Source organism: Equus przewalskii, chromosome 16 (genome assembly GCF_037783145.1).
Source record: "Equus przewalskii isolate Varuska chromosome 16, EquPr2, whole genome shotgun sequence".
In the NCBI taxonomy this organism is placed as follows: domain Eukaryota; kingdom Metazoa; phylum Chordata; class Mammalia; order Perissodactyla; family Equidae; genus Equus; species Equus przewalskii.
This window is the reverse complement of record NC_091846.1, coordinates 24,598,722-24,621,794: the sequence shown is the minus strand read 5'-3', so window position 1 is coordinate 24,621,794 and position 23,073 is coordinate 24,598,722. Positions and strand designations below refer to the sequence as shown.

Genomic DNA, 23,073 nt, shown 5'->3' with positions numbered 1-23,073 from the left:
AAAGTGGTTCAAATTATCGGAAACCCTCGCATTATAACCGAATTATCTTGACACTAAGCTCCAGAAAAAGATCCTACCAATATCATTCAAGTAGTATCAACTCTGAATAATTTTCCAGCCATATAAATTACTTCAACCTACGTAGAGAGAATGCCAAACGTCAGGTCCTCTCCTTTCTTTCCACCCTCCCCGGTCTGATAGATAGTTGCCAAAAGTAACTACTAGGGGAGGAGAAGATAAAGTAGCACTCCTCAACTCCCAGGACCTAAGTCGTTAAGTGATCGCTGCTGGGAAATAAGTAAGACCTAATACAACCAAAAGTAAGATACTTTTCCCTAACAGGTCTGGAATGCGTCAAGACGGAGCCTTTAAATCTAAGACCCCATTCCTGCACCCTTTCATCGCATACAAATGCTAATACCGCGCAAGCTCACGTCACACGGTAAACCGTACACAACGTTTCGTCTGAACCCACCTCTCCCCTAGACAGACTCGCCAGAATCAGAACGAGGCCTAAGCACAGGGAGCTATTGCAGAGTTGAGGGTGGGATGCTGAAGGGAGAGCTGAAGATCCCGGCGTTACTCAAGCGGGGATGGAGGACAACTGGGGGCCTCCCCATCCCGGGTCCGCCCAACGCCTTTCCCCTGATACCCACACCCATTCTCAGAATTCAAGCTTACCTCCTCCCCAAGCTCCTGTCGTAAGCACGGTCCGAAAGCGCCACCGCCGCCACCGCTCCGAGGAGCGGAGGAGGCGACTCTGTCCCCGCGCCTGGCCCCGGGAAGCCGACGACGAGGAAAAGGAGGTGCGCGCGGCTCCCGGGAACCCGCCCTCGGCTAGCGAGGGACCTTCTGGGCGGCTGAGAAGCGGAGCCGGCCCGCTGCTTCGCCAGGGTCAAGCGAGACTGGAAGGTACGAAGAAAAAGCAGGAAGATAGACGGGGCAGTAAGAAAAAGCAATAAAACACTACCAGGCCGCTAAGCAGTCGGCTCGCCTCAAAATGCCGCCGGAAGTCAATGTTTGCCCTGTTCCTCTGTGGACAGAGGCAGCTTCCGGCCGCCGCATTAGTCGTCAGCGCGCAGGCACCGCCCCCTCGTAGTCACGCCCCCCGGGCGTAAGGCCGACTCCGAGCAGTCGAAATTGTCAATCTTTGTGAGAGATCCCGGGGAGCAAACTGGGAAGCAGGCGGAGCCAAAATTCCCAATTGAGTGAATTTAAAAGAATTTCCCCCTTTTATTACGTAATTTCTTACAATAAACAGCTGTGAAAGTATGCACAATGCCACATTTGTTGTCGAAATTAACTACAGCTATTCATTCATGCGCTGCACAACGTTTATCGAGCGGCTGAGCTGGAGCGACAGGCGGTGTTTATCCTGTTTTTGACTCCCCTCGGCTTTCTGCGCCGCTGCCTATTGCTGTGGAGCAAAGGGAAAGCACGGTTGTGTTTTTAAAAGTGCAAGCAGAAATTTATTGAAAATTTGGAGCAGAAATCTTTACTGTACTTCTGACCACGTTTCCTTTTGTTGTTTAGGGTCCAATGATCTGCATGAAACTAATTATTAAAATTGCTTGAGATGGCTAGTCAAACGTCGCGAATCAAAGAAAAAGCCAGTATCTAGCCTCTTACAATTTTTTTTAAAAAAAGGAAAAATGTGAACCTTTGTCTGCCTTAATTTTAAGGTATCATTTATTTTGTTCTTTGAGAAAAACGAGGAATAGGAAAACCTTTTATCAAAACTACTGATAAAACTTAAACTAGTACAATGATTTGGTCTTCTTGGAATCAGTAAATTAACATAGGGGAGCAGAGTGAAAAAATGAAGGGCATTAAACATTTCTGACGACGTGCCAAGCTATTTTAGAGACAGCAGCGAGAGCTTCTGTGCAAGTGGGTCTGATGTAACGCGCTGGCAGCAAGAATCCATATCTGCCTGTATCTCGAAGTTCAATTGTAAACGAATATTTGATACCCAGGTCATGGATCCAGTCATCCGAACCCCCAGGAGCTAGGTCTACAGGAAGAAAAAAGAAATCAGTTTTGGAAATGTAGACGTTTCAAGTTAACCAACAAAATGAGATTTTTTTCCCCTAAAAATATAAATTGCTTTGCTTTTTCTGATTATTAAATAATCTAAATTTCTGGTAGAAAATGGAGATTGGAGGAAAATAGGTTAAAGAAGAAAATAAAAATTATCATAACCCTACGAAGGAGTGATAATCGCTATTAATATTTTAGGGTTGGGTTTTTTTTCCAGTACATACTAGAACATACTTAATTTTTTTCTACATAAATAAGATCATCCTATACATGCTGTTTTGTAACATTTCTAAACATAATCTATGGTGACCAGCTTTATGTATTAATGAGTTCAAATCTACATTATTTTTAACGATCTCATAGCATTGCATTGTAAAGCTGAATATAATTAATTTAAATAATTTATTTGGAGACCTTTAGATTTTTTTCTAATTTCTAATTAATATAAACAACTTTACAATGAACACCCTTGTTTATGCATAAATTGCTTCTTTGTTTCCTTACAATAGTCTTTCCTAGAAGTAGATTTGTTAGTCTAAGGGTATGTACTTTTTACAGTTATGCTACATGTTGCCAAATAGCCTTCAAAAGAATTGAACTAATTTATCCCTCCACTAGCCAGGTATGAATATGCCCACTTCCCCCTCCCACACCATCCATGGGAATTATGCATTTCTGGCAAATTTATGGGGGGAAAATAATATCAAATTATCTCACTTTATGTTTGTTTGTTTACCACTGACCTGAACATTTTGTTTGGTATATTTATTGTCCACCTTTATATATGTATATAGTATATATATATATATATAATATATATATAATATACATATATATATTTTTTTTTTTTTTTGCTGAGGAAGAGTCCCCCTGAACTAACATCTGTTCCAATCTCCTCTATTTTGTATGTGGGTCACCACCACAGCATGGCTGATGAGTGGTGTAGGTTGGTGCCAGGGATCCAGATCCAGGAACCTGGCCACCAAAGTGGAGCTTGCTGAACTTAACCCCTATGCCATGGGGCTGGCCCCTATGTTTTTTACTAATTGTCTTTGCTCATTTCTCTACTTAATTCATTTTATAGATTATTTATAAAAACAACATTTGGGTTATTTGCTCTGTGTAATACATAGACTTTTTTTTTCTTACTTGGTTATTTAACTCTCAACCTGGTTTATGGCAGGGTTTTATATCAAAATGTTTTGTCTATCTGGAATTTATTTTGGAGAAAGACAAGTTAGTAATCTAATTAAGTTTCTTTGTGTGTGTGGGTAACTTGTCAGTTTTTCCAACCCTATTAATTGAGTAAGATAACATTCTAACTGATTGAAATGTCTTCTTTATGAGATACTAGACCTCCTTAGATATTTGGATGTCTTTCTGTACTCACTACTTCCTTCTTTTGATCTGTTTCTTCCAGGCTCAGTTTGTCTTAATTACTATAGGTTTATAATGTGTTTTAATACTTGGTTGGGGCAAATACTCTCCTGTCTTATTTTTCAGAATTTTACAATCTTTCATCAAATTTATTATTTCAAATGAAGTTCAAAATCATTTAAGTGTTCATTGGGATCGCATTAAATATACAAATTAATTTAGAACACTGACACATTTTTTATATTGCTTTTCCACTCAAAAACCTTTTTATTTGTCTTCTTTTATGTACATCAGTAAAATTTTCTAGGTTTTTCATATAGATCATACAGATTTGTGTGTGTACACACATATATACATTGAACAATGAATCCATATATATGTAGTATCTATATATGTGTTCATATGTATATATGTACATGGAGGGAAGACAGTAGGATCTTTTTTCCATTTTCTTTTCTACCTGATTTTTTTGATATATAAGAAAGTTATAGATTTGAGTACGTTTAGTTCATGGTCAGCCACCTTACTCAACTCTTTCATTGTTACTAATATTTTTGGTTGATTTTCTACTGTTTTCTAGGTAGACGATCATATAATATGCAAAGTGATCATTTTGCCTCTTTTTAATACCTATACTTGAATTAATTACACAGGTGTTTACTGAAGCATTGTTTATAATATTGAAAGATATCCATCACCAGTGGGTTAGTTAAGCTATTCATTCATTCAGCAAATATTTCCAACAACCATTATCAATATTTGGCATTTATTCCTCTGGCCATTTTCCTGTGCTTACACCCACATACACATAGATGTGTCCTGAATGAATGAATGTGTGGAGGTGGACTGATTTCATCATAACAGGAAGTTGCTCTAGAAGCTCCTCCAGCCCTGAGGTACTATGGTCATGCTCTTGAGAACACTAGTAGAGAAGAGAATGAGAGTCAAGAAAGCTCTGAATTGTAAAAGGCAGTTGTGGGGTTCCTCCGTGACAGAGGGAGGACCTGGGTTCGCAAAGGCAGCAGTGGACAAATGATACCAAGAGACAGAGATACCGTGTGGACCAATCTGGCTCCAGTTTGTTCCGAGACAATTTTGGGTGGTTGAGGAGGAAGAAGAAAAGGACTTTCTACTAATAGGGCATCTGGTGCTGAAGCAATTTATTGAAAATAATATGAATGTAGTAATTAATATGAATGCGTTTTTATACCCCTGTAGACCATTCCTGTTAAAGGAAACTGGGGCTTTTGAAATCTTGTCACAAGGCCTTTTCACATGACATTACCTCTCCCTGGTTTGTCCCCATACCTTTTTTAGTAACCACTTACCAAGTAGGTCTCCCGGAAATGTCACCTACAGAGACCTTCCTGGGCCACTTTAGCTAAGTAGCCTTCTCTCTCCTGCAGTCATTCTCAAACCCATAAGCCTATATCTCCACTTATCAGTAGGATTATATTAAATTTTACTAATTAATTGTTTACATCAGAGATTGGCAAACTTTTCCTGTAAAGGACCAGACAGTAAATATTTTAGGCTTTGTGGGCCACATGGTCTATGTCACAACTACTCATCTCTATTATCATGAAAGCTATTATAGCTAATATGCAAATGAATGGATGTTTGACAAAACTTTATTTGTGGAGACAAATTTGAATTTCATATAATTTTCACATGTCACAAAATCTTATTCTCCTTCTGATTTTTTTTCAACCATTAAAAAATGGAAAGACCATTCTTAGCTTACTGGCTATACAAAACAGGCAGGGGGCTGAATTTGGCCTGGCGGTCATAGTTGGCTGACACCTGGTTACATGTTTATTTTCTGTTCCTGTTCTCCCATCTCCCCCTCCAGCTGAAAAAGAGCAAAATTACTGTTTGTCATTCCACTGTGGGTAGAAAAAAGTCCCTCAATAAAATATCTTCCAGTAGAAATTCTTTTAAAGTGTTTGTTAAGGGTTTGACACATATATGTTGTCATCAGTGTGATACAAGTAGAAGACATTCAACTACAGTGTACTATGAGCTATACTCTTGGGCATAGGCTGCCACTAAAAAGCACCTAAAGTAAATGGTGTTCCCTAGCTTTGTACAGCATTCAACCTGAACAACCTTACATGGTGGCCCTGAGCATCTTACAAATTCTTTTGACACTTTATGAACTTTTCTGCTTCAGTTGCTTAGTGTGATGCCAATTCTATAATCCCGACTCTATAGCAATGAACGTAATTTCTTAAATATCATTTTGGCTTATTTTTAGTGTATTCATTTATTCAGATAGCCTTGTTCAGTGCTGTCATAGCTGTTATGCCTCCCTTTCTTATTGTTATAATCCAATTGTTTTATATGGGACCTTGTTTAAAGATTCCATTTAGAAAAATTAAATCCACACAGAAAAACCAAACACAGATTTGTTTAATACCTCACAGTTCTCCGAGATCTTAAGAAGAAATACTTACATAAACTTTCTGAACCGCTGCCATGTGTATATATAGTATTTTTACTAGCAATCTCAATAGCGTGGACTGCTTCACTGGCCAGTAGAGACTGAAATCAATAGGATATGGAATTTCAGTTAATGTGCAGCTTTGAAAAAAAAAACCCAATCACATATTAATTGAATCAAACTGTATATATGAAGAAATAGAGAGTAGAATGGTGGTTACCAGAGGCTGGGGGGGGGCAGGGAGGAATGGGGAGACGTTGGTCAAAGGATGCAAACTTCCAGTTATAAGATGAATAAGTTCTGGGGATCTAATATACAGCATAATGACTACAGTTGACAACTTTGTACCATATACTTGAAGGCTGCTAAGAGAGTAGTCTTAAATGTTCTCACCACAAAAGAAAAAAATGATAATTATGTGAGGTGATGGATGTGTTAACTAACTTTATTGTGGCAATCATTTCACAATATATGTGTGTATCAAATGATCACATTGTACACCTTAAACTTAAACAATGTCATATGTCAATTATAGCCCTATAAAGCTGGAAAAACCCTGTATATATTAAAAATCTGCATTTATCCAAAAGGCATATTAAGAGGAATAAATTAGCTTAAAAAACTTTTTTTGCTTATAGAAATCACAGTTGGGTAGCTTTAAACACAGACTCTTCCAATACATTGAAAATTTTTATTTAATTTGAAGAAATAATTCTCACATGCCTTTTTAAGAAACTCATTTATTATATAAAATGAAGTATAACTATATTTCAAAGGCAAATGACTTAGGGTTATCCTATTGCTAGACAAAATTATCACCAAACTTTAAATACAACTTCTCTAAATACATCTACCTAATGCATTCCTTTCTCACAAACTCTATTTTCTTCTTACGTAAAATGTCTAATAATTCCAAAAGACTAATTAAATAAAAAAGATTACGTCCCCAGTATGAAGCAGGATAATAACTAAGTCTCTGGTCCACTACGTTTGTTTCCAGCTTGCTCAGATATTCTCTGAAGTTGAACTGGCATCACGGTATTCACTGTCACTCTCTTGAACACCCAGAGGAATATCAGTGGCTATTCTGTTGTGCCATTCCTTTGTTTTAAAAAAAAGTTTTAATGGAACCCCATTGTCTACAGAATAAAATGCAAATTTATTCTGACATTCAACAAGCTGACCTCGGGCCAGCCCAGTGGTGCAGCAGTTAAGTTCGCATGTTCCGCTTCTCCGTGGCCAGGGGTTCCCCTGTTCGGATCCCGGGTGCAGACGTGGCACTGCTTGCAAAAGCCATGCTGTGGTAGGCATCCCACATATAAAGTAGAGGAAGATGGGCGTGGATGTTAGCTCAGGGCCAGTCTTCCTCAGCAAAAAGAGGAGGATTGGCAGTAGTTAGCTCAGGGCTAATCTTCCTCAAAAAAAAAAAAACAAGCTGGCCTCATCCACTTTCTGATGGTGTCACACTCCACTTTCCCACCCTCACAGCCCCCTGGACATACTTCCTGGGGGGAACGCCATTTCCTCAGCTTGGAATGTCCTCCTTTCCCTGCCGGCCTATGGAAATCCTATCTTTCAATGTCTCGCTAAAATTGTATTTTTTTCCTTGACGTCAATAGCACTTTATCATCCCTTTTTCTTTACAATATGTCACCCTTAATAGATGATTAATTCCTCAAGGACAGGGACTTTATCCCCTCACTTGCCTCAGCGCTTCCTTCTGAATCAATTAATGAGGCCACCCCTTGCTATCCCAGTCAGAAGTGAGTTCTACCATCTGTGCCACTTATTCAGTAGTTACTGTACCTTGGAGTACAGCTGTTTGTAACATTGGCTGAGGGCTGAGCTCCCTGAACATGTCCAATTCTCTTAAAGGGCGGGGTCCTACCTAATGCTTCTATCAATGTCCATCCAACGCAATATTTTATGCATAATAACTCTCAACAAATGCTTGTGGTAATAGTAATTCAAAAATAAGGCAAAATCAGACTAATTCTATTTCCAAATCATGATAAATATCTTTTCATTTCTCCAAAGATAACACCAATAAAGGAGTCCTCCTTCCAAGTTTTTCCTTGAGAAAAAAGAGAATTGCAAGTGTCAAGTATGTTTATGTTCTAAATGAGCTATTTTCAGAAAATATAAATAACCTTGTATTTGTCATCAGCAATCACTAGACCCTAATGTGGCTATAGTTTATTCTGTTAAGAGAACCAGAACAAAATGAGTCAGTAAGAAACAACCGCTACATAAAGATCAGACCTTGGACAAGAATCAAACTGTTGCCATAATACTTCCATTGTCTGGAAAGCATCTAGGATGAAGATTTGGCCAAGTCTAGCCACAATCCATCAAAAATCCTTGCATCCTTTGCCATCAACCTAACACAGAATATCTGGGCCCGAAAAGTGGTGAGGCGATAGCAGACTGTGTGAGTCCTCTTTGAACTTCCTATACCTTCCTCCACATTCCAAAAAAAAGGTGGCCGGGGGTGGTAGTGGGGTGGTGCTCTTGCCTCAATGCTGAAATCAGAGGTGCTTTGAATAGAACCAAACTCCTGGGGTTAGGGAGGTCAGTGTGCAGACAATTCCTGATGCTAGTATCAAATGGATGAGTGTCGTGCTGTGACTTGATCCGTGGATGGCTGTCTGAGAAAGCTAGCGACCACACAGCAGACTCACAATTCCAGAGACTCATGTCCTTGTCCTGGCTCATATGGTTTCATATGTAGATCAGGTCCAGGTGGAATGATGCCCTCCTGACTTTCAAGGAGCTTATCTGACATTTTCTTAGGGAGCCCATCTCCTGGACTGAAGGTCATGTCCTCAGGGTAAGGCCCAGTTCTTTACCTGAACCCTGACCCAGGGGGACACTCGCTAGAGATAGACCAAAATATAAAAATCCTTTCCATTTTTCCTCTAGAGGAGACATTTTTCCCCACAGTTTTTGATCTTGACCTCAGTGTTATTTTATTTCCGAAATGTTAATGCGAAAAATAATTAAGCAGCACTTACCAGTTCCTCGTGGTCTTTGCTTTTGCTTCTATTATAGGAATATGGAAACACTATCTTCTGGGAGTATGAATGTATACTAATGTAAGCTTTAATGTGGTTGATATTTCTTCTCAAGAAATCAGCCACTGCCTTCACTTCCGGTTCCGACTCAGGGTAAGGTCCACAGTAGATCTCTGCACACGAGAAGCTCGATGCACCTTCCTCTGGAGTGAAATGGATAGAGTGGAATTACGGGGGGATGCACATACTGTTGTAATTTGTGATTCCCATGACGATGTATTCTCCTTGGTATCTACAGTGTAACATTTGTAGATAAATGGATTAGATCAAGCTCTGTAAAGAACCTATTTCTGCTGTGCACTAAATGTTGCTTATGTTTCTTTTAAAGTCAGATACTTAGGTGCCCTCATAGTGGACACTCCAACTGTTGCTGCCTGGGGGCAGCCAAGTTGCCACTTTGAGAAAGTGGCTGAGAGAGTCTCAAGATGCCAGCCCCGACTTCAAACTTGTGGTTATGTGAGAAAAATAAACCCCATTTTCTTTAGTCCATTATGAATTTGTTTTTTCTGATATATGTAGTTTAAAAATTACTAATCAATAGAGTTCATAAAAGAAAAGTCTCATTTGGGAACTCAAAAACACAAATCTGCCTTCAGTGCTATTTCTAACTTGCTAAAGTGGTTTGCTAAATAAAATGGGATGGTGATAATTGTTGCCAGAATAATATTTATTCTCTCCTTTGAGAGATTATAGTATATACCACTTAGGATGGTAGTCTACCTTCCAACACTTCTCCTTTCTGTCCCTAATTCACAGGGGTGGAGCCTCAGGGAGCCACCTCTGACCCCAAAAATTATTCCCTTCTGGAAACAGTTGACTAGCCCTGAATTGTGTCCCTAACTTGTATTCTGCCAATCCAAATCCCTCCACTGATAACTTGAAATCCAGATGAAGATGCTAGTCTCTCAGTCCAGCTGCTCTCTTGAACAAAGAAGATAACGACAGTAGCACAGAGCACATGCTATAGATCAGGAACTCTGCTAAGATTTATGTGCATTATCTCATTTAATCCTCACAATAATCCTATGAAGTAAATACTGTTATTTTAGGATATGCAAATTGGACATTCTTGGTAGTAAACATCCTTTACAATAAGAGGCTACGTGGCATATTGTTAATTACCCAATCACTTGATTCTAATCTTGACTTCACCATTTTATAGCTATATGGCCTTGGATAACTTTTTTTAAACCTATCTATACATCAATTTCCTTATCTGCTAAATGGAAAAATTATACATTAAAGGAGGATTTAATGAGGATTCAGTGAGCTAATGCATATAAAATGCTTTGCACAGTGCCTGGCATATACTAAGTGTTCAGTAACTGTTGTTTCTCGTTGTTGTTGTCATCATCATCAGGACCATGTGGATTGGCACTCGAAAAAGTCAGTATGCATCCCAGAGATGAGATGGGGAGAGAAAGGACTCAGTACACCTACTATGCTCCAGGCCCAGTTCCAGTCTGTTTCTGAGTCCCAGCTGCATCCCTGCCTTTGGGTTCCAGGGGCTGCTCCATTATCCTTACAGAGTCTGCCTTTCTTACTTAAACTTGCTCTGCTTTCTTCCTGCTATTTGCAACAGAAACAACCTTAATGTTTGTTAAACATTCATTTTCCCACAAGGAAATGTGCTGAATATCCAAGGCCTTTCCAACCATTTTATTTGTTTTAATTTTTAACCAATGTGATTGGCCAAACCATTTTTGATAGTTCAGTCACCTTTGAATACTCCTGGCCTCTTTTTCCTGACACATAGTTCTAGAGAACAGAGACTATATATTGGAGGTAGAGGTGAGGGAGGACATAAAAGAGTTGAGGAGAGAGGTTATATCCTAATATGAGTGCTCAGACCAGAGCTGTACAATAGAAATATAATGCAAATAATCAATTTAAAAAAAGAAATAGGTAAAACTAATTTTAATAATATAACTTATCTAAGCCAATATGTACAAAGTATTTTTATTTCCGAAGCAAACAATACAAAAATTATTCATGAGGTCTTTTTACTTTTTTCACACTAAGTCTTTGAAATCTGGTGTGCATTTTACACTCACTGCACATCTCAATTCAGACAAGCCACATTGCAAGTGCCCAATGGCCACATGTGGCTAGTGGCTACTATAGTGGACAGCACAGCTTCAGATTCTCATTCTGTGACTCTCGTTCTAGTGATTTCAAGCATTTTGGTGGGAAGAGCCAGGCAGAGTCAGGAAACTTGAGTTTGAGACTCTGCTTTGCCATTAAGCAGGCGTGTTCATCTTTTAATGATGAATATGATGAAGGGCCAGTTACTTCATCTCTCTCTCAGCCTGCAGCACTTCATCTATACCAGGAGGTAGATGGTCTACCAGGTGCCTTCAAGCTCAAGCCTTCTTTGATCCATAGGCATGGAATCAAAAAATAGCTGGAATAGGCGAATTCATAGAGACAAAAGGTAGATTAGAAATTACCAGGCGCTGGGGCAAGTGGGGAATGAGGAGATAATACAAAGTTTCTGTTTGAGATGATTAAAAGTTTTGGAAATGGGGGCCAGCCCAGTGGCAGAGTGACTAAGTTCGCATGCTCTGCTTCGGCAGCCCAGGGTGCAAAGGTTCAGATCCCGGGCGTGGACCCAGCACTGCCTGTCAAGCCATGCTGTGGTGACGTCCCACCTAAAATAGAGGAGGATTGGCACAGGTGTTAGCTCAGCAACAATCTTCCTCACACACACACACAAAAGTTTTGGAAATGGATATTAGTGATGGTTGCACAAGGCTTTGAATATACTTAATGAGGCTGAATTGTACATTTTTAAAGTAGTTAAAATGGCAAATTTTATGTTGCATTTATTTTACCACAATAAAAAGATAATTTTAAAAAAACACCCTAGTCTCATAGGAAAAGGAATAAAGGATTTTCCACTGTGTAACAGTTGCAAAAACTTTGTAGTTTAACTTAACATTTCAGAAAATGAATGGAGCTTATCTTAGGAAGTTTGAGACCAGAGGTCCTCACAAAACACCCCCTGTTAAGGACTGAATTTTGTCGTCCCCAAATTCACATGCCAAAACCCTAACCTACAATGTGCTATATTTGCAGATAGGGCCTTTAAGGAGGTAATTAAGGTTTAATGAAGTTACAAAGGTGGAGCCCTGCTCTAATATGGTTGGTGGGCTTCTAAGAAGAGAGTGAGACAACAGGGATGCATGCACACAGAGAAAAGACCGTGTGAGGACACAACGAGAGGTGGCCATCTGCAAGCCAAGGAGACAGCCTCAGGAGTCACCCACCCTTCTAACACCTTGATCTTGGACTTCTAGTCTCCAGAACTGCAAGAGATAAATTTCTCCTGTTTAAGCCACCCAGTCTGTGCTATTTTGTTATGGCAGCCCTACCCAATGAAGATACCCCCACTTGCCCCTCTCATTCCCAGCTCCAACACACACACACACACACACATACAGGCGCACCATTTTAATACAGAGGAAGGGTAAAATGAACATAAAATGAATAAGTAGGCTTGATATGTCACTTCCTGTTAATAAGTGAGGTGCTCTTTTAGATCCCTTACAAAGTCTCACAAAGGCACGTGTAGTTACAGGGACAAGGAAGAGATAGGATTGAGTTCTTTCTCACTGGCTTGCTTACATAGTACTGAAGAGATGCTGGGGCACTTGGTAAAACAAGAGTCCTCACAATTACTTCTTTTATCTGGAATTCTCTCTTGTCTGTAAGGTTGCTGCTTCTGTTTCTGTTTTTAACTCTTGTGATAAGTAATAACAGCGCCATGCCTGAGAGTGTCCTGCCATATTGCTTGATGGCAATAGCAATATATTTTGCCTACGTGGCTGTTCAAATTAGGTAACACTGGCTTCACCATGAAAATCAAGTAAAATAGAGCACCAAAAGAGCTTGAAGATAAAATAAGTTCCAAAAGGGAACTCATAACTGAAGAGTGATGGTCAGACAGAGAAGAATTTCCATAAATTTGTAGTCAGTCAGCTGGCTTCATATCCCAGCTCTGGTAATTCCTAGCTCTGTGCTCTCCAGCAAGGGACTTAGCCTTTTAAAGTCTGGGTTTCTCCATCCATGATATATAGATAACGGAATCATCTATAGTTTTGGAATTGTTTAGTTTTGTTTTGCAGCTGTTTCCTAAATATAGTAACTATGAAATATAATGGGAGGGAGGAGAGTGAACTAACACCCACCTACCTGAGAGCAGACAACATTCTTGAACGCCCAAATCAGTATTCACTGAGTCCCTTAACTCTTTCAAATCAGAGAATGATAAATTTCCGCGGTGCTAGACATAAATTGATCTTTGTGATAATCATGAAAGAAACAACTTAAGTAAGTGAATAGTGAACACAAAGGAAAATGTTTTCAAACGCTCTAGAAGTAAACATTGACTTATGCAATTGAAAATGAGAGGAGCTCACCCAGCTCTGGTCTTTGATATCCTAATGAGGAATGTTATTTATTTATGAAAATAAGAAATGTAGCAGTCACTTCCTTATTATTCTAGAAAAATTAAATTTTGGAATTTTGAAGCTAGAAAGGACCTTAAAGAACTGGTCCAACTTGCTTCTTTTAAAGATATGGGAATGGCAGGCAGGAAAGGTTAAGGTGATTTGTTGACTCTAGTCAACATTCATAGCATTACATTTAACTAAAAGCTATTATTTAAATTATTTCCTGATTCAGACAGGCCTCCCCTCTAATTAGTTTGAATTAATGGCCTTTCTTTATGGCTATCACCTTTTTAATGAAGATACAAGGCTATAAATAAAGCAGACCACCTACCACACCAGTGTTTGGAAGCAAAGTTCCTGTTCAGGTCTGTTCCAATGCAAGGGTTGTTGCCATGAAAAGAACGGTTCTTTCTCCACATTCGATTCTAAATAAACAAAATAAAGATAACCAGAGTGGCCATGTTTTTGGTTAAGTTGCCAACATTATGTTTCTCTCCTCAACTCCATCACTTCCGTTTGTCATCACAACATTCCTTTCACACAGTCTCTGTTTCTATCCGGGTCTCAACTGGGTCCACTCAAACTGTTTTATTTTGAAGGAAATGAAATGGTAATATCTGATGAGTTTTGATCTATAGAAATAAGAATTTCATTTGGTTTGCTAGGCTGCTTACTGACCTTCTTGTTTGGTCTTGTTCCCTTTAAATCAATTTTATGCATCATCATTTTCATTTCCTTCTATAAAAGTAAAATAACTATTTCAAATCAAATTAAAACTATGAGTCATGAGTTTTCTTTTTTTCTAATTGAAATATATTTGACATATAACTGCATAAATTTAAGATGTACAATATATTGATTTGGTATATTTATACATTGTGATATGATTGCCACTGTAGTGATAGTTGGCACTTCTATCACATCACATAATTATTATTTCTTTTTTGTGGTTGGAATAATTAAAATCAAGACTCTCAGCAAGCTTGATGATTATAACACAAAATTGTTGGGTCATGAGTTTCAAGGCTCTGAATTCAACACTCTCATTTAAAAGTTACAGGATGTAGAGCTGTGAAGACTCCTCGCCCGGTAGCTCCTTTGATTGTACTGATTCGACTCTGATTTTTAAACATAGAGCAAATATCCCACTGGGTTCTTGGGGCAAACTGGGAGTTTGATCATGTAAACAGTTGCATGGACTTTGTTTGAGTCCTGGGATTCAGATGATGTGGCACCTTTTCCCCTACTCTCACCGACTCTTCAGCCAAGCCTCCAGTCTGCTTCTAATCCCAGGCCTGTGGTTTGGTAGCGAGACAGTTGTTCTGGAGAACTCAGGTCTCAAACTGCAGGGACTAACTGGCAGAGTTGTGATACAAAGGACAGTTGGGGAGTAGGAATATCTAAAGGGTGGCTGAACTCCACTGTGATTCAGGTGACGGCATAAATTTATTTTAATATCAATCTATAAACATGACCATTTACTGAACACCAAACTTGTGTTAGGTACTATGCTAGGTACTTCTCATTAACTTAGTTCAGGATTTGCCCATTCTCACCTACAAATTTTTGTTCACAGTATTCTTCTCACCTGACATGACTTTTTCATCATTCTTCTTCACCATTCCCATCTCTTCTGCTTAAATTACCTCCTATGTGAAATAATTCCTGTATAATTCCACATGTTTCTAATCATTGAAATTATTTTCATTCCCCTTAGTATTTGTTTGTGCTACTCAAGTAGGTTTTTCAGAACTTTATATACTCAATTATGTTCTTATGTGTTTCTCATTAAATCAGAAAGGACTGTACTTCATATTGCTTGAGTAATTTTACATGAATCATGATGTTGATGGACTAGAAATACCATTGATAATGGTTTCCAGTAGGGAGGAGACTAATCATGGTACTCATACTATGTTCATGATCGAGTTAAAGGGGACTCAGGTTTAAATGTGCATATTGCTTAGAATGCAATTCTGTTGAATGTCTCCTCAGTTTGAATGCTGTTCTAACTCTTGCAATTCATGATTTTACAAATCAAAATGCTATTCAAATGATTCCTAGTAAGAATGAATAGATCTAGGTATTCTTCACCAATGGTAGCTAGCATCACAAAAAGAGATACAACTAGACATTGTGCGCATCCTGTTGTGAGAACACACTACCCCGATGAAGCAGTCTTTCCAAAAAAGTCTAACCTGAATCTGATTAAGCGTCTAGAATCCAAATATCAAGTTTCAGAAAACACAGAGGACAGAGGAACATGTTGAACTGCAACATGACAATGCAATTAGCAAATCCAGACAACAGGAAACTCTTTTCTTCAATGAAAAAATTGCAAGGAGAAAAAGCAGAAGAGAAAGAGCAAGACGGAGGGTGAATCTATGGATTAAAATAAAATTAAAAGATATATAAACCAGTCTCAACATATTAGTGTTATTTGGACCCTTAATCAAAGAGATAAACTTTTAAAAAAGTTATGATACAATTGGAAAGTTAAATACTGATTGGACATTTTATATTATTAAGTAATTATTGTTAATTTTTAGGTATAATTGTATTTTGGGGTTTTCTTTAAAGCCCTCTATTAGAGATGCATCCTGAAATGTTTACCAATGACATGATGTGGTGTCAGAGATTTGCTTCAAAATAATATGGGTAAGGTAGAAATGGGAAGAGGATATAGATGAAAAAAGATTGACCATGAATTGATTGTTGTTGAAGCTGTGTCATGAGTACACAGACGTTTACTATGCAATTATTTCCACTCATATATATTTGAATTTTTCCATAATAAGAATTTTCAAAATTTTTTTTTCATAATAAAACCACTGTGCCGGGATCCAGGATTCTATGAATAATACAGCCTGTGTATCTGTATCCTCAAAGCCGATGTGTTTTGTTTTCTCAACCTTCACTTACCTTTTTCCATGTAAAGTCATAACCATCCACATTAACCACTGGCATAACATAGAAATCCATGTGCCTCAAAAGATCGGAATACTGGTTTTCTTTCCCATGGGAGTGAGTTACCTACAAATTAAACCAAGTATGTTTAATAATGTATCTTTCTTTTTTTTTTAATGTGCTTGACCGTGGCTACAGCATCAGATAGTGGGATTAATATTGGATAAAGCATCAGGAGATTTTTTTTTTTTTTTTTTTTTTTTTTGCTGGGAAGTGTTTCCCCTGAGCTAACATCTGTCACCAGTCTTCCTCATTTCTTTTTCCCTTCCCCAAAGCCCCAATACATAGTTGTATACATTCTAGTTGTAGGTGCTTCCAGTTCTTCTATGTGAAATGTTGCCACAGTATGGCTACTGACAGACAAGTGACATGATTCTGGGCCTGGAACCAAACCCAAGCAGCTGAAGTGGAGTGCACCAAACTTTAACCACTAGGCCATCAGGGCCAGCTCAATAACATATCTTTTAAATCTTTCTAAGCTTAGTCTGTTTCTTTTCTCTTTTGGGGGGTTGGGGGGTAGCGGGAAAGATTAGCCCTGAGCTAACATCTGCTGCCAATCCTCCTCTTTTTGCTGAAGAAGGCTGGCCCTGAGCTAAAATCTGTGCCCATCCCCCTCCACACTACACGTGGGATGCCTGCCACAGCGTGGCTCAACAAGCAGTGTGCAAGTCTGCACCCAGGATCCGAACTGGCAAACCCTGGGCCACCAAACGGGAATGCAGGAACCCAACCACTACACCACAGGCCGGCCCATGTTTCTTTTCTTTTTAATTGAGATATAATTGACATATAATATTATGCTAGTTTCGGATATGTAACAATGTTTTGATATTAGTATATATTGTGAAGTGATCACCACATAAGTAGTTAACATCCATCTAGTTAATATCTAGTAAACTTAGCCTGTTTCTTTTGTGCATTTTTCTTTTTTAAAAAAGTCATTTGGCATATTTAGATTTGCAGATTTGACTTTCAGGAAAAGTATTAATTCCTCAAAAATTCTTAACTTAGGGTGCTATGCTGCCAGGTGGTGGTGAATGCCTTGAACATTGGACAAACGATCTCCCCATTTAATGGAGCAGAAAATAGCACCATACATTTTCTAAAACTTCCTTCAAGAAAGAAAAAGAACTCTTTATTAAAGCCATAAAGTCCACTACAAAGATTTAAGGAAACAAAAACCTAGATACAGTTTTGCTCCTTTTTCAATAATCTATATCAATCAGAGCTTAAATGAAATTTATCTTATGCCCAGACATGGCTAGATTAGACTGGCAACATTGTTTTTATAAATTGTGAGCTAAATTTTTGCTAGAATCGAGTGTGTTTCCTGAGCATCAGGTCATTTGGCTTTGAAATCAGTGGTAGGTTTTCCTAAGTCCTGGCCCTGAGTTTCCTAATCGGCATCATCTGACACTGCTCTTCTCTGCTTTAGACCCCAGCTAAGGGTCACGTATTTCAACCTGGTCCAAGGACATCCAAATTCTGATGACTGAGAAGTTCACCACAAAAGGAGCAAATGTAGAGGCGGGAGACCCACAAAGACAAACTTCCACTGGTTAAATCGTTTCACCTAGGACTAAGCTTTGGGACAAAATCTTCATTTGTGGCCACCATGCTTCATGTTAATTTGTGGATTAGTTTACAATTATTCGCTGCTTTAAACTTTGCTCAAAAGACTTCGTCAAGAAATATTTTGTCATTGACAAAGAAAGTCTTTTAAATCTTACCTTTGCTGTGGCTAAAACTTTACCATATTTTTCTTCAAATATTTAAAATATTGTATCCACATTTCCCTAGAACAATCATGAATCGTGGTAAAATTCTTTGCCATGGAATAAAAGAAAGCAAAAGTACAAGTTGTTTTTTAAGCTCCTATGAGTCAGAAATAAAAGCTTACTGAGAAGCAAGCAAATTTTGTAGAATGAGAGGAGCAATCTTTTAAATAGCTGAGCAACTAGTTAAATATATTTTTAAGCTACAACTTTGTAAATTTATGTTGGAGTCATTTTTCAATAAAAATGTAGCATTCATTATCAGAAAAAGATTAGGAGATCTTATTTCCTTTAAAATAACAAAGCATTTATCTTTTTCATTTCTAGTGTGTTTCCCAAACTTTTGATAGATGTGGCATGGTAGGTTTCTTTGTCCTTTTCACCCTCTTTACTTCCTTTCTACCGTTACCAATGGTTGTGGGACTCTTTCAGAAAAAAGTTAGGCTCTGAGGGACGATCAATGTTAGCCCCAGAATTTCTTATCTAATAAGCAGGACTCAAGCAGGAGTGGGTGAGGCCTGACCTGTAGCCTGTATTCTGTGCCAAGCCCTACCCTCATGCAGGGCTGCAGGTGAAATCCCAGAGGAAGGAGTGCCTATTTTTTTTAACAGCTTAATTGAGATATAATTCACAACCCAGAAAATTCACCTCTTTAATGTGTATAGTTCAGTGGATTTTATATTCACAGAGTTCTACAGCCATCACCACTAATGGATTGCAGAACATTTTCATCTCCTCACCGCCAAAAAAAAAAATGTCACCCATTAGGAATGACTCCCTTTCTCCCTTTTCCTACTCCCCCCAGCCTCTGGCAACCACTAATCAATTTCTGTCTATGTGGATTTGCCCATTCTGGATACTTCATATAAATGGAATCATAAAGTATGTGGCCTTTCATGTTTGGCTTCTATCACTTAGCATGTTTTCAAGATTCATCCATGTTGTAGTGTGAATCAGTACTTCATTCCTTTTCATTGCTGAACAATATTCCATTGTAAGGATATACCACATTTTGTTTGTCCATTCATAAACTGATGGACACTTAGATTGTTTTCACTTTTAAACTATTATGAATAATGTTGCTATGAACACTTGTAAACATATGTGTTCAATTCTCTTCGCTACACACCTAGGAGTAGAATTTCTGGGTCATATGATAACTCTTGAGGAAGCAACAAACTGTTTTCCAACATGGCTGTACCATTTCACAATCCCAACAGCAATGGGGATGAGAGTTTCACATCCTTACCAACACTTATTATCTATCTATCTTTTTTTTTTTATTTTAGCTGTCTTGGTGGGTCTAAAGTGGTGTCTCATTGTAGTTTTGATATGCATTTCCCTAATGACTAATGATGTTGAGTATCTTTTCATGTACTTATTGGCTATTTGTATACCTTCTTTTGAGAACTATCTTTTCAGATATTTTGCCTATTTTCAAATTGGATTATTTGTCTTTTTATTGTTTATTTGTAAAAGTTCTTTACATATTTTGGATACAAGTCCCTTATTATATATATGATTTGCAAAAGTTTTCTCCCATTTTGTGGGTTGTCTTTCACTTTCTTGATCATGTACTTGGAAAGCACAAAGGTTTTTTAAAATTTTGATAAAGTCTTATTTATCTCTTCTTTTGTCATTTGTGCTTTTGGTGTCATGTCTAATAAATCATTGCCTAATCCAAAGTCACAAAGATTTACTACTTCTATGTAAAGATTTACTTTCCTCTAAGAATTTTATAATTTTAGCTTTTCAATTCAGGTGTCTGATCCATTTTGAGTCAATATTTATATATGATGTGAGGTAGGCGTCCAACTTTATTCTTTTGCATATGGATATCTAGTTGTTCCAGTAGGGGACCACTTTTTTGATCCTGCACAAAGGTGCCATCTGGACTAGTGGTGGGGCTGTTTAGGTGCACATTTAAAGGAGATGAGGATCCAAAGTGTAGCCACCCCTGACGCAGGAAGGGTTAATAATCACTGGAAAAGTCTTGCCAAGAAACTCTGACCCGGAGGTGAGAAGGCCGGTCAGCCAATGACGGGTAAGACCTCCAGGGGGAGGCAACATAAGCCAGGCGCGGTTTCCTGGGAGCACAGATGGAGACACGATATCGGGAGCAGGAGGGGCCCTTGCCTAGGAGGCCTTGCCTGCTCTGAGATAAAAATATACGAGCACAGCAAAAACATGATAATATCAAAACAAAGGCCGAGGGAGGGTTCCTTGAGAAATCACTAAGAATTCTTGGCATCCGCTAATTACATTGTCCAGAACACCTGTGTATGTTTAACAGCTGTAAGCTGTGTATATATTGAAACACTGGTTATAATAAACTCAGAGTGGCCATCAGCCCTCTCCGCATCTATCCTGGTGTGTACACTGGATCGCGACACCGACACAGAACAAGTGGAAATTGTTGACAATCTAAGGAGCAACAGCAGGATGACGTCAGGACCTCAGGGGAGAGGCCTAGAAAGAGGAAGAATAGAGGAAAACCATGCATTAGGAGACTTCTCAATGTCTTTAAGAGGAGATGTGGACATTGATGGAAGGGTGACCTGAATGGATCTGTTTGGTAACGTTACAGCATCCTTGGGACTTTGGGTATTTTCCTGATTGGCTAAGGGTAAGATTGGGTTTTACTTGGTAACTGGGCAAACCTGTGTTCCTTTCCAGGCATTGCGGGAATTAACGGCAGGGTTACATAGATACAGAGAAATCCAAGACATATTCTTAATTAACTTTATGAATAATGTTATTACTTATTAAAATATTTCAGATTTGACATTTATCCAGTGATTTATACTTCAAAAGCATACAATCTAGATATCTAATCATGTCACTGAAGTAATGCAACCTCTAAAATTCTGTAAGCCTTGTAATTCTGACTTAGTATCTCAACTGTGTTTAAAGATATGACTTCTTAAAATAACATTTCAACCAAGTTGAATACGTTCATGAATCTAATAATTCTCCACTATTAATTTGTGGGCTCTCCAAGCATGTGTCATCCAATGAGTTTTCCCAGTACTCTATAAATGTATGTGCAGTTATGGTTTTATGTCTAGCAAATCAATCACTCTTAATGAGGTAGGTGGCTGAAGAAATTATGCCTGACACGCAAAAGACAATAAGAAATATTCACTGAAGAAATGATTTAACAACAAGATAAATAACAATTAAAATCACTGTCCTACTATAAAAAGACAGGAAGAAAGATGAGGATAGAGGGTGCCAGAGGCACAAGAGCGAGTGGGCAATTAGAGGGTGGCAGATAAAGGCTTGACTGATTTCTATCAGCTGGGCCTGTGGCAGATGATTACTCAGCCCTCTTTGCCTGGGGTACGTGAAAGCTGTGCCTTTATTATGGTCCTAAACAACAACAACAACCATATCTAAAACAAATTAACAAATAACCATTTGACAAAGAATAAATTAGTACATAAAATCATATAAGACACTATGAATGGAAGATTTTAAGACAAACTGTTACTCTCAATACCATTAGAAATAGCAAAGGGCTGTAAGTCCCAGTTTTTACTCTAATCTCTGCATATGCATGTATAATTCAGACCTCATCCAATGGCGATAAAGTATTTAGCTGAATGGACGATACCGTTTAGGTACTCTCTGGACCACAGAGTTGTATTTCACCCTAAACCTGCAGCATTGATTTAAATTTCAAATATAACAAGGGGATGCTGAGCACCAATTATGTGGACCAAACAATACATTGGGTTATGGAAACAAAAAGAAAATGACTTCAGGGATCATTGTTGCCTTTGAAAAGCTAATGAAAGTGTTAAGTTTGAAAGGAAAGAGCAACAATTCAATGTTATGAGTATGATAATAAAGTCAGGATGTACAAAGTGTCTCAGAAGGATAGTGAATTCTATGGGGTGTTTGGTGTTGGAACTCTTGAAAAGCATATCAAAGGGGCAAGAAAATCAGGATACAGGTGAATGGGTGGTTTGTGATGGGACTCCAGCTAGTTAGTGAAGAAAGAGATTCCTGGAAAGTTGTTGATAAATTAGAAGGAAGTAGATATATCCAAGGAATGGATATCTACTAAAGGGAAAAAAAGCATACATAGCACGTGTGAGGAATGGGAAAAGTAGAAGGAAAGGAAATTTAGAAATCAAATTGGTAAGCAGTTCCTCTTATCTTTGCTTGTCGCTGTCCCTGGCCATATTCTGGATTCAAGGATCAGGGACAGAATTATTTTTGAGATCCACAGGATAGCCATGGGAAAAATGTACCGAAATAGAGTTGAGGTTAGGTTTAGTAATGTAGAGTTCAAGGGGCCGAGAAGATGATTCTTTAGATGAGTCTCACGTATGGACTTTGAATTCACTTAGAATGATGGCTAGAGCTGGAAAGGAATAAAGAACCATGAGCCAGGTTCTAGGGAATTATCTGGAGGACAATAGATGACAGTAATAAGAAAAGGTGGTTCAACCAGATCAGATCATGAGTTTTGGTGGAGAGGAAGAGCAATGGCACTATTAGGACAGGAGGACATTGATCCTCCTCTTGGTTCCCTGGCACGTGGAGATATGAAGGGACGAGCAGCCTGTCTACTTGATGGAGCTGTTTGTTATGAAGCAGTGTCCTTCACAAGTCACATGTCAGCTAAGATAAGGAGCAGCAGAATGAATATTGTGGAGACCCTGAGGTTGCAGAATGTCAACTTTGTGTGCAATTAAATGAAAATTCTCCAAGGCGAGTTCAGAGGAAGGTCAGCACTGAGAAAAGCCGGTTGGCAGACAAAGTACTGAGCAAGGTATGCTGGTCAACCCACGTTCACTGGGCTCCTAAAATGTGCCAGATCCTGTGCTGGATTTGGCCTTAGTGACGCAGTGATACACAAGTCAGCCTCAGCCCCTGACTTTGTAAAAGCAGAAGAAATCTAAATCTGGCCTCCAGAGGATGAATGAAAGGCA

The 23,073-nt window shown here is 38.6% G+C and overlaps 2 protein-coding genes across 14 annotated transcripts in view; both read right to left on the bottom strand.

Annotated features, from left to right (window-relative positions):
- The window catches only part of ZC3H13 (zinc finger CCCH-type containing 13), a 98,716-nt gene extending 96,702 nt beyond the window's left edge, over positions 1 to 2,014 (bottom strand). For 6 of the 13 annotated variants that reach the window (XM_070578840.1, XM_070578842.1, XM_070578843.1 and 3 more), the window contains exon 1: positions 682 to 2,014. The gene's annotated coding sequence lies outside the window, so the exon portion shown is untranslated. The remainder of the gene's footprint in view (positions 1 to 681) is intronic. The other 7 variants (XM_070578846.1, XM_070578847.1, XM_008516942.2 and 4 more) reach the window with 4 other exon arrangements.
- CPB2 (carboxypeptidase B2) overlaps positions 1,662 to 23,073 on the bottom strand; it is a 51,513-nt gene continuing 30,101 nt past the window's right edge. The window contains exons 7-11 of the mRNA XM_008516938.2: positions 16,311 to 16,421; positions 13,720 to 13,813; positions 8,875 to 9,077; positions 5,874 to 5,961; positions 1,662 to 2,014 (exon numbers count right to left, since the gene is read on the bottom strand). Coding sequence (XP_008515160.1) covers positions 1,830 to 2,014; positions 5,874 to 5,961; positions 8,875 to 9,077; positions 13,720 to 13,813; positions 16,311 to 16,421 — 681 coding nt within the window. The 3' untranslated portion in view covers positions 1,662 to 1,829. The remainder of the gene's footprint in view (positions 2,015 to 5,873; positions 5,962 to 8,874; positions 9,078 to 13,719; positions 13,814 to 16,310; positions 16,422 to 23,073) is intronic.